The sequence below is a fragment of the Quercus lobata genome, chromosome 1, assembly GCF_001633185.2.
Source record: "Quercus lobata isolate SW786 chromosome 1, ValleyOak3.0 Primary Assembly, whole genome shotgun sequence".
NCBI lineage: Eukaryota > Viridiplantae > Streptophyta > Magnoliopsida > Fagales > Fagaceae > Quercus > Quercus lobata.
This window is the reverse complement of record NC_044904.1, coordinates 13812917-13828466: the sequence shown is the minus strand read 5'-3', so window position 1 is coordinate 13828466 and position 15550 is coordinate 13812917. Positions and strand designations below refer to the sequence as shown.

The 15550-nt window shown below is 41.6% G+C and overlaps 1 protein-coding gene across 1 annotated transcript; it reads right to left on the bottom strand.

Moving 5' to 3' along the window:
• Positions 1 to 7451: 7451 nt before the first annotated feature.
• Positions 7452 to 12060, bottom strand: LOC115995403. The gene is made up of 5 exons (XM_031119958.1): positions 11173 to 12060; positions 9970 to 10953; positions 9698 to 9829; positions 7535 to 9628; positions 7452 to 7463 (listed from the first exon to the last, which is right to left on the bottom strand). The coding sequence occupies exons 1-5, from the start codon at positions 12058 to 12060 to the stop codon at positions 7452 to 7454; spliced, it is 4110 nt and encodes a 1369-aa protein (XP_030975818.1).
• Positions 12061 to 15550: the final 3490 nt, after the last annotated feature.

Genomic DNA, 15550 nt, shown 5'->3' with positions numbered 1-15550 from the left:
TTTTTTGGCAAATACAAATCAGAGAGTCTGATAGGTACAAGACAGCTTTCACCACACCCTTTGGTCATTACGAGTGGAATGTAATGCCCTTCGGTCTCAAAAATGCACCTTCTGAATTCCAAAACATCATGAATGAGATTTTCAATCCATTCTCCAATCATGCTATTGTGTACATTGATGATGTAATCATCTTCTTAGAATCCTTGACTCAACATTGGAAACACCTTCGAGCATTCTTCCATACCATCAAACTCAACGGTCTTGTTGTTTCAACTCCAAAGATTAAACTTTTCCAAACTAGTGTTCGATTCTTAGGTTTTGATATAAGACATGGTGTCATCAAACCCATAGACAAAGCCATTCAATTTGGGGATAAGTTTCCAGATGAAATTCTAGAAAAAACCCAACTTCAGAGATTTCTAGGATCCCTCAATTACATTTCTAATTTCTATCAAAATCTTAGACAACAATGTAAGCCTCTTTTTGATAGACTTTGGACCAATCCTCCTCCCTGGACCCCCACTCATACATTGGTTGTCCAACAAATCAAGAAATATGTCAAGACACTTCCTTGTCTAGGAATCCCCTCAGAAAATTCCTTTAAGATTGTCCAGACAGATGCCTCTAACATTGGTTATCGTGGCATTCTCCTTCAGCGTGTTAGTCCCACTTCCCCTGAACAGATTTTCTGTTTTCATTCTGGAATTTGGACTCCCACTCAGTTAAATTATAGTACTATTAAAAAAGAAATTTTATCTATAGTACTATGCATTTCAAAATTCCAAAGTGACCTTTTAAATCAAAAATTTTTAATAAGGATTGATTGTAAATTTGCAAAACATGTTTTAGAAAAAGATGTTCAAAACATTGCATCAAAACAGATTTTTGCACGATGGCAAGCCATCCTTTCAGTTTTTGATTTTGACATAGAATTTATAGCTGGAACTCAAAACAGTATCCTTGACTTCCTAACCCGTGAATTTTTGCAGAATCCAATCTAAGATGTCTGGGAAAAGACCCGTACAACCCCAACCTCCAAAGTTGCCTAAACAGTAAACCACTAGGAGTACTAGTCAGGCAAAGAACCCTGGCCTTTTAGTACCGTTTTCTTCCAGTCCAGCAAAGACCTTGCTAGGCTACACAACAGCACAGATCTGGACTTACTTGTCTCAATAGTACACATCTGCAACAAACTTTGGGCTAAAAACAAGAATGAGAAAAAGCAGATAATTGGGAAGTAAATGATTAGCTTGAACAAATAATCACAGAATAATTAAACAGAAGTTTAAACAGGAGGCTCAGCCTACCACCAAAAGAGATTACAGTAAACAAAGACTGAGAAGAAATAGTAAAGGAAGAAAATGATGAATGAGAATGGAAGAGTTATCAGAAAATAGATGTAAAACAAAATGTAACTTGTAGGAGATAACATATTCAAAATAATGTATAATGCACAAAATAATGGATAACTATGGCGGTTGAACCGGCCAACTTGATTGAATATAAACAGTAACTTATATATATATATATAAACACACACAATGAGAGTGAGCAATATTTTGATAGCTTTTGATGACTCGATAGAGAACTTAGAGAGTTCAATCCAAATATCTTAATTAACCCCTTCAATTCTTAAAAAAATTCACTTAATCATTATTCTTTTGAAAATTTTATTTAAAAGTTCTTTATGTAATTTCTTATCTTTTAAAATATTTGTCATCTAGTGAAGGACACAACAACGAATAACTTTTGGAGGAACAACATGTGGTTCATAACTTCATATCACCACTTGTTAATGGGATATATATGCTATGTATATAAAATTCATAATTTGTCCATGTTTGTTTCTAGAAGTATTCAAAATATACACATGATATGATTGAGATTGATCACAAAACTGACCCAGGTGACCAAAGGAGTCTGCCGCAAAGCAACACAAATCTATATATTTGAGGGAAACCAATGAGGAGAGTCAAGTTAGATTACAGAGTTTATCTAAAAAACAGAAGTTAGATTACAGACTGACCCATCATGCTTATTGGATCAACAATGGTTCCAAAGAAACTCTGCCCATAAAATTGCCTAAATTTTTTTTTGAGAAAAAATTGCCTAATTTAAGCGGGTAAGAGGTACCATCCATGTCACGTTCAAAAAATTGCATCTCAGAAAAGAGTACTATGCTACCCATTGTTTATTGGATTATTGCCCACAGGCTTCGAATATGTGCTGAATAAATAAAATATTTCCAACCTCAAAGCACTGTTATGTTAGAACTACTCTATTACCAATGGTCAACGGAGGCATAGAGTAACATTTATAGTATATAAATACAGCTGGATGATAAAAGTTAGTACTATAAAATATCATTTTGTTCTTACATTTTGGAGTTATATTCAATTTGGTCCCTACATTTTGGTATTAGCCAATTTGGTCTCCCTTATTTTTAATTTGCAGTCAATTTGATTCCTACCATTAACTTTGATATCGCTCCGAATCAGTAAGGTGGATGGCCTGGCTTCGGTGGGCTATCGAAACGGTTGATGGCCTGCAAGGAAGGAAACGCAATCAAAGAGGAGACCGGAGAAGACCGGTCGAACCCCCTCCGATGGAGAAGTTAGTTTTGTAGAGGAGGAAGTTCCAAGTATTTTGGAAAATTGTCTGAGTGAAAATCTTCCCTCTGTCGGGTTCAGACCGGTCCCTTATATAGGGAGCCTGGGACGGTTACTTGTCCAATAACCGTTCCAGGATTTGTGGAAACCAACAACCCCGGAGTTAACTACCTCAACGGATATAAAATTGTAACCGCTAATGGAAGTTAACTTATTCGAAGGGTTTGTTGAAAGTCTAAGTGTTGAGCTTCCGTCTGTCTAGCATAGGACGGTTTGGTTCGTCCAAAGATATCTATCGATTGTTCATGGACGAACCTAATGGACGATCATGCCTCATGGAGGACAGTTTATGGAGTGGTGCTATTATTCATGGACGCTTCTCCTTCTTCTGGATAAACTCTGGGATCAATCCTGCGTTGTAGGCTCTGGACGAGCACGTTGGACGAGCTGGAGATGGGAATTATTTTCCGCTTCTCTATCAGTTGCCCCTTTGTCCAAAGGGTCGTCCAGGACATTGTCGTGATTTCAACAAAGTTTCGCTTTTTCGTACGCCACGTGTCACGAAACCGTTGGTTGGCCAGTCGCGTCGATCCCGTTTCCCAAAGAGATCGCCACGTGTCAATCTCTGAGTGGTGAGTGTCGCTTCGTTGACCCTGTTGCTGGGGCCTATAAATAGCGCATTCTCTTTCATGCCCCTCACTTTTTTCCTCATTCTCTCTTCTGCCAACTCGTCCAAGATTCTCGTCTAGCTCTCGTCCTAGTTTCATCAGGTATTTCCTCTTCCTTTTTTCTTTTTAGGCTCTCGTTTTAAGTCCTCTACATTTCAACCATGCCTTCATCTTCTAGTCTAGAGAGAGAGATAGACGACTACCAGGACGGTTCTTCTGAGAGTGACGGTAGTGTAGATAGTTCGTCCTGTAGTGACTCCTCAGACGAGCATTACTCGTCTGGGGTTCCTGGCATTCCCTTAGAGGAATTTCAGGAACAACGACGTAGGGCGGCTTCTGGATCTGGGGCTAGCTCGTCCAGACAGCCATCAAGTCCTCCTCAAGACGAGGAAGAGGACGAAGATGTAATCTATAGTTGTGCCCCAGAGGTAGCATCCACCTTAGACGGTGCTAAGTTAAAAACTCTTGTAGATAGATACCAAATCCCTAAAGAGCTTAACCCTCGTCTACCCCAGCCTGGAGAATGGTGTTGTTCCCCTTCCTCTGGCTTAGGGGTATACGCTTCTTACCTATTAGCTGGCCTTAGGTTTCCCTTAAACTCTTTCTGCAGAGACCTCTTCCAAAGGTTGGGTATTGGGCCAAACCAGCTCAACCCCAATGGTTGGAGGACGATAGTTGCCATGCAAATATTATGGCGTGAGGCATTGGAAGGGAACCGTCCAATTACAGTGGACGAGTTCCTTTACTGTTATAAGCCCTCAGAGATCAAAAAATCTGCTGGGTTCTACCAGTTCTCGTCCAGAGGTTCATATTACAGTTTAATAACGGGCCGTAGTTCGTCTGACCGGCTTTGGAAAAAAGAATTTTTTATTATTTCTGGAAATTGGGCTGGGGACCCAGCTGATGTGGGTATTCCCCTCTTCCCTCCTTTTACCAGCCCTCTAGGTCGTCTTCGTCCTGAGGGTATGTTTTTCTTTCCATTTTATCTTGTTTGTCCTTCAAAAAAAAAAAAAATTTTATCTGTCACTCGTCTAACCTTTTATCTTGGTGATGCAGCTGTCATTCGTCCACGTTTGGATAAGCTTCTCTTGGATCAGATAGAAGTGGTTCGCACTTTTCCAGGAAGGACTTTCCACGACTTGGTTACTTTTTCTCGTCTAGCAACTTGGGGACTCGGTCCAACTCCTACTGCTGAGAATTTAAGTCACGAGGAGCTCACTCGTCGAAGTAAGTGATCGTCCACTGTTTCAGCTCTCCTTTCCCTTTTTTTTTTTTTTATATATTAAATTTCCTCATCATAGGAATAAGCACGATGAGGGAAAACAAGGAGAAAACAGTGGCTAGCGGGGACGAGGATGTTGCTGCCCCTACTGCTAAAGTGGCTTCCGTCCAGGCTGGGAAGAGGAAGTCTAAATCAATTTCGAGTACTGTGGATCTGGACGACCTCCCCAGTCGTCGTGGCCACAAAAAAAAAAAGCCAAGGACTTCTCTCCCAAAGGTTCCCAAGTTCGTGCCACCAACAGTGAACTTGGACGAGCCTGTGGTGGACGTGGAGCCCGTCCAAATGGTTCATCCTGTTCCGTCTGATCCTCCCCCTGCTCCCAAAACTTCTCACAAGTCTGGCTTGTCTGAATCCTCTGATCGTCCTTCTAATTTGGTTCTGGACGAGGGTTATGCATGGAGGACGTTCAAAGGGATCGTCACTGATCATGAGGTTAACGAATGTTACAACATGTCAGTGAAGGAGTTTGAGCGTTCTGGCATCCATGACCTTTTCAAGGTAAGTTTCTTCCTCGTCCTTGTGTGTAGACATTTAATTTTGAATGAAATGTCTAACTCCTTTTCGTCCAAATGCAGGCTATGTCGAAGTTTTATACAGCGACCTGCCAGGCCAAGGAGCTTGCTACAGAGGCCAAGACAGCCAAGGATAAGGCTAAGGAGTTGGGCCATGAGGTTTTGCTTAAGAAAAGGGAGGTCATTAGATTGACAGAGGATTTTAATCGTCTGCTGGGAAGCGAGACGAAGTTGAAGAACGAAGTAGAGGAGCTCAAAGCTGACAACTTAGAGAAGGATACCCGCATCGTCCATCTCAAGGGACAAGTTTCAGAGCTTACCTCGTCCTTGGAGAAGGCACGTGAGGAAGCAATTGCTGCCTTTAAGAAGTCTGACGAGTACAAGAATCGTCTAGACAGTCATTATGCAGCTGGGTATGAAGACTTCCGTGCTGATGCCAAGGAGGCGTATCCTGATTTGGACTTCAACTCGTTCAAGCTCCCTCTTGCTACAGAGAGTTCCGCGTTGCAGACGAGTTCCGAGGATGTCAACATCATGGACGATGCTAACACTGAAGTCATTCAGGACGATCCCAAGACGAGCTTGCCCAAGTGAAATCTATTTCCTTAGAAAATTTACTTTTATTTGCCTTTTCATAGAAGTGCCTGTTGTTTTGGGCTTTTTACTTCATTTTCTTTTTTAAAGTTTATGCAAGTACAATCATCTCGTCCAGGATTATGGACGAGTTTTATATACATTTTCATATTCAAAACTAAAGGGGTTTTTGGACGTTGGTCGTCCACCCTTAGAATTTCATGAAAGAAATGAATACTTCTATTTTTACTTCCATTGTGTTTGAATATATATGTTTCCAGCTTTATGTATGAAATTTTTATTTTCATCAATGTGTGGTTCGTCCATTTAGGAATTCACTTCACCTCGTCTTGGGCATGGGGGTGAATTTTATTACATCACCAAGAAAGTAAATTGGTTCCTTTTGGCTAGATTTTTCATTATTCCAAAATTATGGACGATCATTTTGTCGTCCTTGATGATTAGACTTTTTAGCGATTTCTCGTCCAATGTAATGGATTGTTAAGCTAGTTTTGAAGTCTTCGTTCGTCCGCGTCTTGGACGAACACTTTTGGGAATTCATCTCGTCTTGAGGTCTAGACGAGTATTCCCTTTTCATCTCGTCCTTTGTTCTGGACGGATGAAACTTCGCTTTATTTTCAGCTTATTTTTCATCTCGTCCTATGTTCTGGACGGATGAAACTTCGCTTCAATTTTTAGGTTAGGTTTCATCTCGTCCTATGTTCTGGACGGATGAACCTTAGTTTCAATTTTGGGTTAGGTTTCATCTCGTCCTGTGTTACGGACGGATGGACCTTAGCTTCATTTTCAGCTTAGGTTTCATCTCGTCTCTTGCTTTGGACGGATGTACCTTTTCATCTTTCCTTTGGAGGAAAGCTCATGGACGATATGTCCTTTCATCCAAGGATTTCATTCGTCCATGCTCGCTTTCTTTTTTGCGGATCAATCTAAATGATCATATAAGGATTCCAATAATATACTTTAAAACAATATATATATTTGAAAACCCAAACTTATGTAATCATTCGTCCACAGGCATGGCACATGCTCATGAGCTAGTGCCTTATTGAATTAGAAATACAAACCAACTCATCCATGAATAGCACAAAAGTGAAAACACTAATGTACTTTCTAGGGGATTATTAAAATACTTAAAAACACTTAATAGTAGTAAACACTTCTGCTCGTCCGGATATCTCGTCCAAGGACACTGGTGAAGAGTCAGCACTTATTGATGGTACTTCCTGAGGTGCTCAACATTCCAAGGGTGTTCCAGCCTCCGCCCATCCAAAGCTTCCAAATAGTAGGATCCTTGCCTTTTGCAGTTGATAACCCTATAAGGTCCTTCCCAATTTTGGCCAAGGTAACCCTCTTCAAGACGAGATCCCCGATGTTGAAACGCCTAGGCTTCACCATAGCGTCATATTGTCTTGCCATGAGATTTTTGTACCTTACTGTCCTCTGTTCTGCATCCATCCTGACCTCGTCCATAAGGTCAAGGTTAAGACGGAGCTGTTCCTCGTTTTCTTCAGTTTGATACTTCCTCACCCTGTGGCTCGTCATGTGTACTTCTGCTGGTATAACTGCCTCGCTTCCGTAGGCTAGTTTAAAAGGAGTTTCTCCTGTTGGAGTTCTCGCTGTCGTTCTATAAGCCCATAAAACACCTGGTAATTCATCCGGCCATATTCCCTTTGCCCCTTCGAGCCGAGTCTTGATGATCTTCAACAAGGATCGGTTTGCTACTTCTGCCTGGCCATTGGCCTGTGGGTGGGAAGGTGAGGAGTAATGGTTCTTCATTCCAAGCTGTTCACAAAATTCCCTGAAAGGTGTGTTGTCAAACTGTCGTCCATTGTCAGACACTAGTACTCTAGGTACTCCGAATCTGCATACAATGTTCTTCCAGACGAAGTTCTTGACATTCTGCTGCGTAATTTTGGCTAAGGGTTCGGCTTCCACCCATTTTGTGAAGTAATCTATTCCCACCACCAGAAATTTCATTTGCCGAGTTCCAGTCGGAAAGGGCCCCAAAATGTCTAGTCCCCATTGCGCAAAAGGCCAAGGGGCCATCATTGGCGTGAGATATTCTGCTGGTTGTCTGGGAATGTTGCTGAAGTGTTGACATTGATCATATACTTTGACATATGCTTTAGCATCAGCTTGGATGGTTGGCCAATAGAATCCGCTACGGATGACTTTATGGACGAGTGATCTGGCTCCCGAATGGTTCCCGCATGCTCCTTTGTGAACCTCCCTCAACATGTAATTTGCTTCGTCTGGAGCCAAACATCTTAAGAGAGGTTGGGAAAAACCTCTCTTGTATAACACCTCGTCCATAAGCACATACCTGGCTGACTTGACCCTGAGCTTCCTAGCTTCGTCCTTCTCTTCTGGAAGCCTTCCGTCCTTTAAGTAGGACACTATTGGGGTCATCCAATTTCCTTCTCCCTCTATCTGCATCAGTTCTGGAAGGTCTATACTTGGCATGTAGTATACACCATCTATATCGTCCAACGCCTCATTCGCAGATGCTTCCTTCGCCAGAGTATCTGCCTCCACATTCTCTTCCCTTGGGACTTGAACAAAATCTGCTTTTTTGAATTTCTTCACAAGGCGTACTACCTTCCTTAGGTATTTCTTCATTCTGTCTTCCTTGGCTTCACATGTTCCATTGACTTGGCCTATGACCAGTTGAGAGTCTCCCATGACAAGTATTGAGTCTGCTTCTACAGATTTGGCCAGTTCCAACCCCTTCAAAAGGGCTTCATACTCCACTTCATTGTTAGTAGTCTGGTATTGCAGACGGGCCCTGTATTTCAATTTGTCCCCTTCCGGCGACTGCAAAACAACTCCTATTCCTCCAGCATATAATGTAGATGATCCATCTACATGGACGACCCATTTGTTGTACTCTCCTTCCCCCAGGTCTTCGTAACTTGGAGTGAACTCTGCGATGAAATCTGCTAGGGCTTGAGCCTTTATTGCATTTCTCGGTTGGTACCGAATGTCGAATTCGCTAAGTTCAACTGCCCATTGAATCAGTCGTCCTGCGGCTTCCAGCTTGTTCATTGCCTTCTTAAGCGGATGGTCCGTCATGACATTGATGACATGAACTTGGAAGTAATGTCTCAACTTCCTAGAAGCCGTTATCAGTGCAAAAGCCAATTTCTCCATGAGCGGATATCTTCCCTCTGCTCCTCTGAGTGCCCGGCTAGTGTAGTACACCGGTTTTTGTATTTTTCCCTCTTCTCTGATTAAAGCTGAACTTACGGCGTGTGGGGACACCGCTAAGTATAAGTATAGTTCTTCTCCTTGCACGGATGGACTTAATAATGGGGCAGTTGTGAGATAGTCCTTCAGGTCTTGGAAGGCCCTTTGGCATTCGTCCGTCCACTCAAATGCCTTCCTGAGGACTTTAAAGAAAGGTAAACACTTATCTGTGGCTTTCGAAACAAACTTGTTCAAAGCAGCAACTCGTCCTGTGAGGGATTGGACTTCCTTAATATTCTTCGGTGGCTCCATGTTCAATATAGCCTGGATCTTGTCCGGATTTGCCTCAATTCCTCTTTGCGAGACCATGAACCCCAGAAACTTTCCCGACGATACTCCGAATGCACACTTGCTTGGGTTCAACTTCATCTTATATCGCCGAAGTGTTTCAAAGGTTTCCTGTAGGTCGTCTAGATGGCTTCCCTCGTCTATGCTCTTCACAAGCATGTCGTCGACATAAACCTCCACATTCCGTCCTATTTGTGTACGAAACATATGATTCACTAACCTTTGATAAGTTGCCCCTGCGTTCTTCAAGCCGAAGGGCATCACTTTGTAGCAAAACAAGCCTTGGCTGGTAATGAAGGAAGTTTTTTCCTGATCGACTTCATCCATCTTGATCTGATTATATCCTGAGAAGGCATCCATGAAGCTCAGCAACTGATGGCCAGCAGTAGAGTCCACCAATTGATCAATGCGCGGCAGAGGATAACTATCCTTGGGACATGCTTTGTTCAAGTCAGTGAAGTCTACACACATTTTCCACTTTCCATTAGCTTTCTTTACCATCACCACATTGGCTAACCAATCCGGGTAATAGACTTCCTTAATGAACTTTGCCGTGGTCAGTTTTTGAACTTCTTCCTTGATTGCCTTGTCCCTCTCGGGAGCGAATACCCTCTTCTTCTGACGGATAGGCTTAAAAAAGGGGTATACATTCAATCGATGAGTGATCACACTTGGGTCGATTCCTGGCATGTCGTCATGACTCCATGCAAAAACGTCGATACTTTTTCTCAGGAACTGGATGAGGTCTTCTCTTGCCTTCTCCTTCATACCTGTTCCAATTCTGGTAAATTTCTCAGGATCATCTTCTTGCAAAAGAACATCTTCCAACACTTCCGTGGGCTCTGCAATAACTTTCTCTCCTCGATGCTCATTGTCTGCATCTGTTCGTCCAAAGCCATCATGGCTAAGTAGCATTCTCTAGCTGCCAACTGATCTCCTTGTGCTTGTCCTATCCCGTACTCCGTAGGGAATTTGACTGATAGATGGTAGGTTGAGGTTATCGCCTTCCAACTATTAAGAGTGGGTCTTCCGATGATGGCATTGTATGAAGAAGTACAGTCTACCACAAGGAAATTGACTTCCCTGGTTATCTGTTGCGGGTATGACCCTACCACCACTGGTAATGTAATGGTACCCACGGGCTGCACCTTCATTCCTCCAAATCCTATCAGCGGTGAGCATACTGGACGAAGTTGATCTCGTCCAAGCCTCATCTGTTGGAAGGCGGGGTAGTACAATATGTCTGCTGAACTTCCATTATCAACTAACACTCTTCTGGTTGTATAATCTGCAATGAGCAGTGTAATAACGATCGCATCGTCATGCGGGTGATGGATCCTCTCAGCATCTTCATCGGTGAAGGAAATGGTTGGCTCGTCCATTAATCTCGTCCTTGGTGGTCGTCCAGAGAGCTGGACATTTTGTACCGCTTTGAGATACGTCTTCTTCGACTTGGAAGATCGCCCCATCAGGTTCCCTCCAACGATAATCCTTATCTCTCCAAGTGGGGGCCGGGATGATTCCTCCATTTTGCCTTTCAGCTTCTCATCTGTACGATCCCTTCCAACAAAGTGCTTCAACTTTCCTTGCCTGATAAGGTTCTCAATTTGCTGTTTTAGGTCATAACACTCATCCGTGTCATGCCCATGGTCCCTGTGAAAGCGACAATATTTGTTCTTATTGCGCTTGTTGGGATCCCCTTTCATCTTCTCTGGCCATTTTAAAGAAGGATCGTCTTTGATTTGCATGAGCACCTGATTAAGTGGAGCGTTCAGGGGCGTATAGTTCTGGCTTCTTCCCATGGGACCTGTCTTCCTGCCATCTCGTTCCTTTCTATCTTCCGTCCGTCCCTTCTTTGGACGAGGGGCTTGTTCTGAGTGTCGAGCTGGGTGCGCTTCCATCCTCTCAGCTCTTTTCCTCTTCTTGGCTATGATTGCATCTTCTGCATTCATGAAGTTCTGAGCCGAATGGACGAGCTCGGCCATGGTTTGCGGCTCCTTCTCGTATAGCTTGTGGATAAATAAATCCGAATTAATCCCATTGTGGAAGGCTGCCAGTAGAAGCTTGTCGTCCACCTCGTCCACAAGGGCTTCCCTGTTGAAGCGAGTGATGAATGACCGCAGGCTTTCGTTCTCCCCTTGTTCTATGGTCAGTAAGCTGGACGAAGAGCGCTTGTGCCTCTGTCCCCCGATGAAATTGTTAACAAACAATTTGCTTAACTCTTCGAAAGAACTTACGGAACTTGGGGGGATTTTACTGAACCAAACTCGTGCCGGGCCTTTAAGGGTAGTAGGGAAGGCTCGACACATGATTTCATCAGGGACCCCTTGGAGGTGCATTGTCGTCTTGAATGTTGCAATGTGATCAAAGGGGTCACGCGTCCCATCATACGAGTCCAGGGAAGGCAGTTTGAACTTTGATGGTAAGGGGTGGCCATTGATGGAAGCCGTAAAAGGAGAATCTGTTCTGTGGACCAAATCCTCTATAGGATTAGTTCTCCTCATGTTCTCCTTCATCTCCTCCATGACTTTCTTCATTTGGTCCATCTCCTCTTTCAAGTGTGGCACTACCCGTGAAGTGGTGCCTCTAAACTGGCTTCCAACCTCAGTATTCTCTTTGTCACCATGGCCTTGTGTCTGTCCTGCGTGTTCCTCACGTGTCTGTCTTCTCTGACTGATCTCCATCCTTAACTCCTGGTTTTGGCGAGTCAATTCCGCCATTGCAGCCGCCATGGATTGCATATTCTGAACGGATGACGTCTGCATGACTGGTGCAGATTGGCGATCACGCTGGGGATCACTTGAAGCGCCTCTGCTTCCCTGACGGCCAGGGCTAGTAGCCCTCGACCTGGTCCTGACCATCCTAACCCTTTGTCGCGGAAAAGAAAGTCGCAAAACAACCTTCGCTTCCCACAGACGGCGCCAACTGATATCGCTCCGAATCAGTAAGGTGGATGGCCTGGCTTCGGTGGGCTATCGAAACGGTTGATGGCCTGCAAGGAAGGAAACGCAATCAAAGAGGAGACCGGAGAAGACCGGTCGAACCCCCTCCGATGGAGAAGTTAGTTTTGTAGAGAAGGAAGTTCCAAGTATTTTGGAAAATTGTCTGAGTGAGAATCTTACCTTTGTCGGGTTCAGACCGGTCCCTTATATAGGGAGCCTGGGACGGTTACTTGTCCAATAACCGTTCCAGGATTTGTGGAAACCAACAACTCCGGAGTTAACTACCTCAACGAATATAAAATTGTAACTGCTAATGGAAGTTAACTTATTCGAAGGGTTTGTTGAAAGTCTAAGTGTTGAGCTTCCGTCTGTCTAGCATAGGACGGTTTGGTTCGTCCAAAGATATCTATCGATTGTTCATGGACGAACCTAATGGACGATCATGCCTCATGGAGGACAGTTTATGGAGTGGTGCTATTATTCATGGACGCTTCTTCCTCTTCTGGATAAACTCTGGGATCAATCCTGCGTTGTAGGCTCTGGACGAGCCCGTTGGACGAGCTGGAGATGGGAATTATTTTCCGCTTCTCTATCAGATACCATTTGTTTATTATTTTAATCTTGATACCACTTGCTCTTCGTGTGGCCTTTTTATAAAATGCATTACCCATAATTTTATATTCTTCAAGACCACACAGTGGCGAGGAACTTTTGTGAATCTCTCTTTTTTATTCCTTTGGAGGAATGGAATGGCCTCATTCCAAGTGTGCCTCTCATTATTGTTCTAAGCACCTACTAATCCCTTGGGAATATTCTATTTCCAATAGTGGACTGGTTTGGCACCTATGGGCCTATGGCTTCACAGGAACCGCTTCATCTTTCTAACAAGTACTCGTAAGTCCTAACCCAAAGCTCCATGATGGAAATGGACTTCCCTCCCCTAATTAATTGGGTCAATCTCAACACTAATGGTTCCTCTTTGGGAAACTTGAGTATTGCGGGTGGTCAAGGATTGCTGAGAAATGAAGATGGTGATTGGATCAATAGCTTCTCAACATCTCTAAGGAAAACATCATTTGCCATGATTGAACTCTAGGCACTCAAGGACGAGCTCACCCTAATTCACTTACGTTAATGTTGAATTAGATGTTGAAATGAATTGATAATTTACTTGTTAAAAAAAAAAAAAATTGTTTATTCATATTACAGTGGAGCCTATTCTCATTGATTGCATGACCATATTGAGGAGCAAACCACTGCAATGCCTTAGCAAAAGTAGGTTGTCAACAAACTAATGACTTTGTTAATTTCGAAAGCCTATCGTCTAAGGTGGTGCCTCTATTAGCTTATGACGAAGCTGAGCTCACTTGTAATTGTATGATCTGCACTTTTTTTTTTTAGCAACTAAAGTGAAAATGTAGATTTGTGCATGACATGGATTTTATTTTTAAGTGTTTTGGAAATTTGAAAGGAGAGAATAGTAGATGCCAAGGAGTGAAGGATAAGAAAGGGGAGGGATATCATTACTTCTTTCCCTTATTTGAATGTTTTAAAATTAAGTATGGAAAATGGGGAATAGATATTTATTCCCTTATTTGGATGTTTTAAAAAATTAAGTGATAATAGGATAAGGGAGGTGAATCGTCATATAAATTGACAATTATGACACTTGTTTGCTAATTTTACAAAACTTGAAATAAATTGATATTGTTAGGGAAAGTTTAACAATTTAGATCTTTTAAATATTAGTGGACCCCCCTTTTTAATAAAGGTCTAAGACTCTAAATTAGGTTAAAGACCAATACCCATAATTTTTCCTATACACTCCTCTTCCTCCCCCCCACCCCCCACCCCCACCCCAAAAAAAAAAAAAAAAAAAAAAAAAAAAATCCAAACAAGCTATAAAAGTATTTTGATATGTTAGGGATTATTTTTTCCAACCAAAAATTCAATTTAGTATCAATTTCATTTAGCTTAATTATACAGTAAAAATGATTTATTCAAATATAATGTTTCACAAAATCCAATCTCATTAGGATTTCAAAATAATATTTTTGTAATTTAAAATTGATAATGTTCACGTTATAATGAATGCTCATTACCATTAACTCAAAACACTAATGAATTTTATTACTATTTATAATAAATAAAAAAACAACTATTTGATAAAAAAATTATATAAGATTTTTTTTTTTTTTAATTTTACATAAACAAATTAATTTTAATAAGTGCGTTTCGGATTAATTATGGCTTATTGTAAATATAATTAAAATTGATATCGTTTTCTATGATAATTATTATAATACCCTCACATACAATATATATATATATATATTTTTTTTTTAATTCTCTCACAAGTTTTTTTTTTTTTTTTTTTTATGGGAATTCTTTCACAAGTTTGATCATTGATGATGCATGAAAATCAGTAGGTTGAAATTCTCCATACTATGATAATGATGGCTATAAATCTTTAAAAGAAAGAAAGAACTATCAAAGATGACCGGTGTGACCTGATCGAGAACCCTACGATGGTTAAGTCAGTTTTCTCTCTAGGACACAAGGATGGAAAATAGTGAATGGTTAGAACTTACCTTGAGAGAATGGAATTTATTCCTTTTATAGAGAGTTAGACATGGGTCTATTTGTTCGGACCCATCACCATCATATGTAATGTTGGCAGTTGACAAAGAAAATGGGTTACATGGGGCGTCATATGTGGAATTTCTTTCACGTATCATGCAACATGACGTACTTTGCTCATATGAGTCTAATGGTGGATTTTCTAAAAAACTCACCAAGTATGATCCATTTGCCTATGTGCATGTCATCTATAGATATACTCGTCTATGGAGAGTCTCCTTCATTGCATAACTTGGTCGTTCATGTACATGTCTTTATGTCTTCTCGTTCTTGGACGAGCTGATATAATTTTCTCTTGTGTTTTGGACAGCAACATAAGGACGAGTAACACTTGTATTTATCCCCATCAGTTGCTCCCTTGTCCTTCTGTTGTCTGCCAAAAAATATATATATATATATATATATTTTTTTTTTTTTTTGAATTTTCAAATTCTCAAATTTTTGAATTTTGTCTTTGATTATTGACACGTGGTACGATTCTAAGGTTCATCCATCCTGTAGTTTCTTCCTTCAAGAAAAGTGCCACGTGGTTTCTTCTGGTTGGTCGCGTTGTTTCAATTGACCAAGCCTGTCACCTATAAATAGTAGAATTCCTCTCTTGCCCCCTTACATTTCTCAAATTTTCTTCTCAGACCTCTGCTGTCCAGCATCTCGTTTAGAAGTCCTCCATCTTTAGGCCTCTTCGTTTAGAGCCAGGTACCCTCTCCATCTTGTCTTTAGGTTTTCCTTCATTTTTTCACAATGTCTAAAATCTTAGTATCCTCGTCTA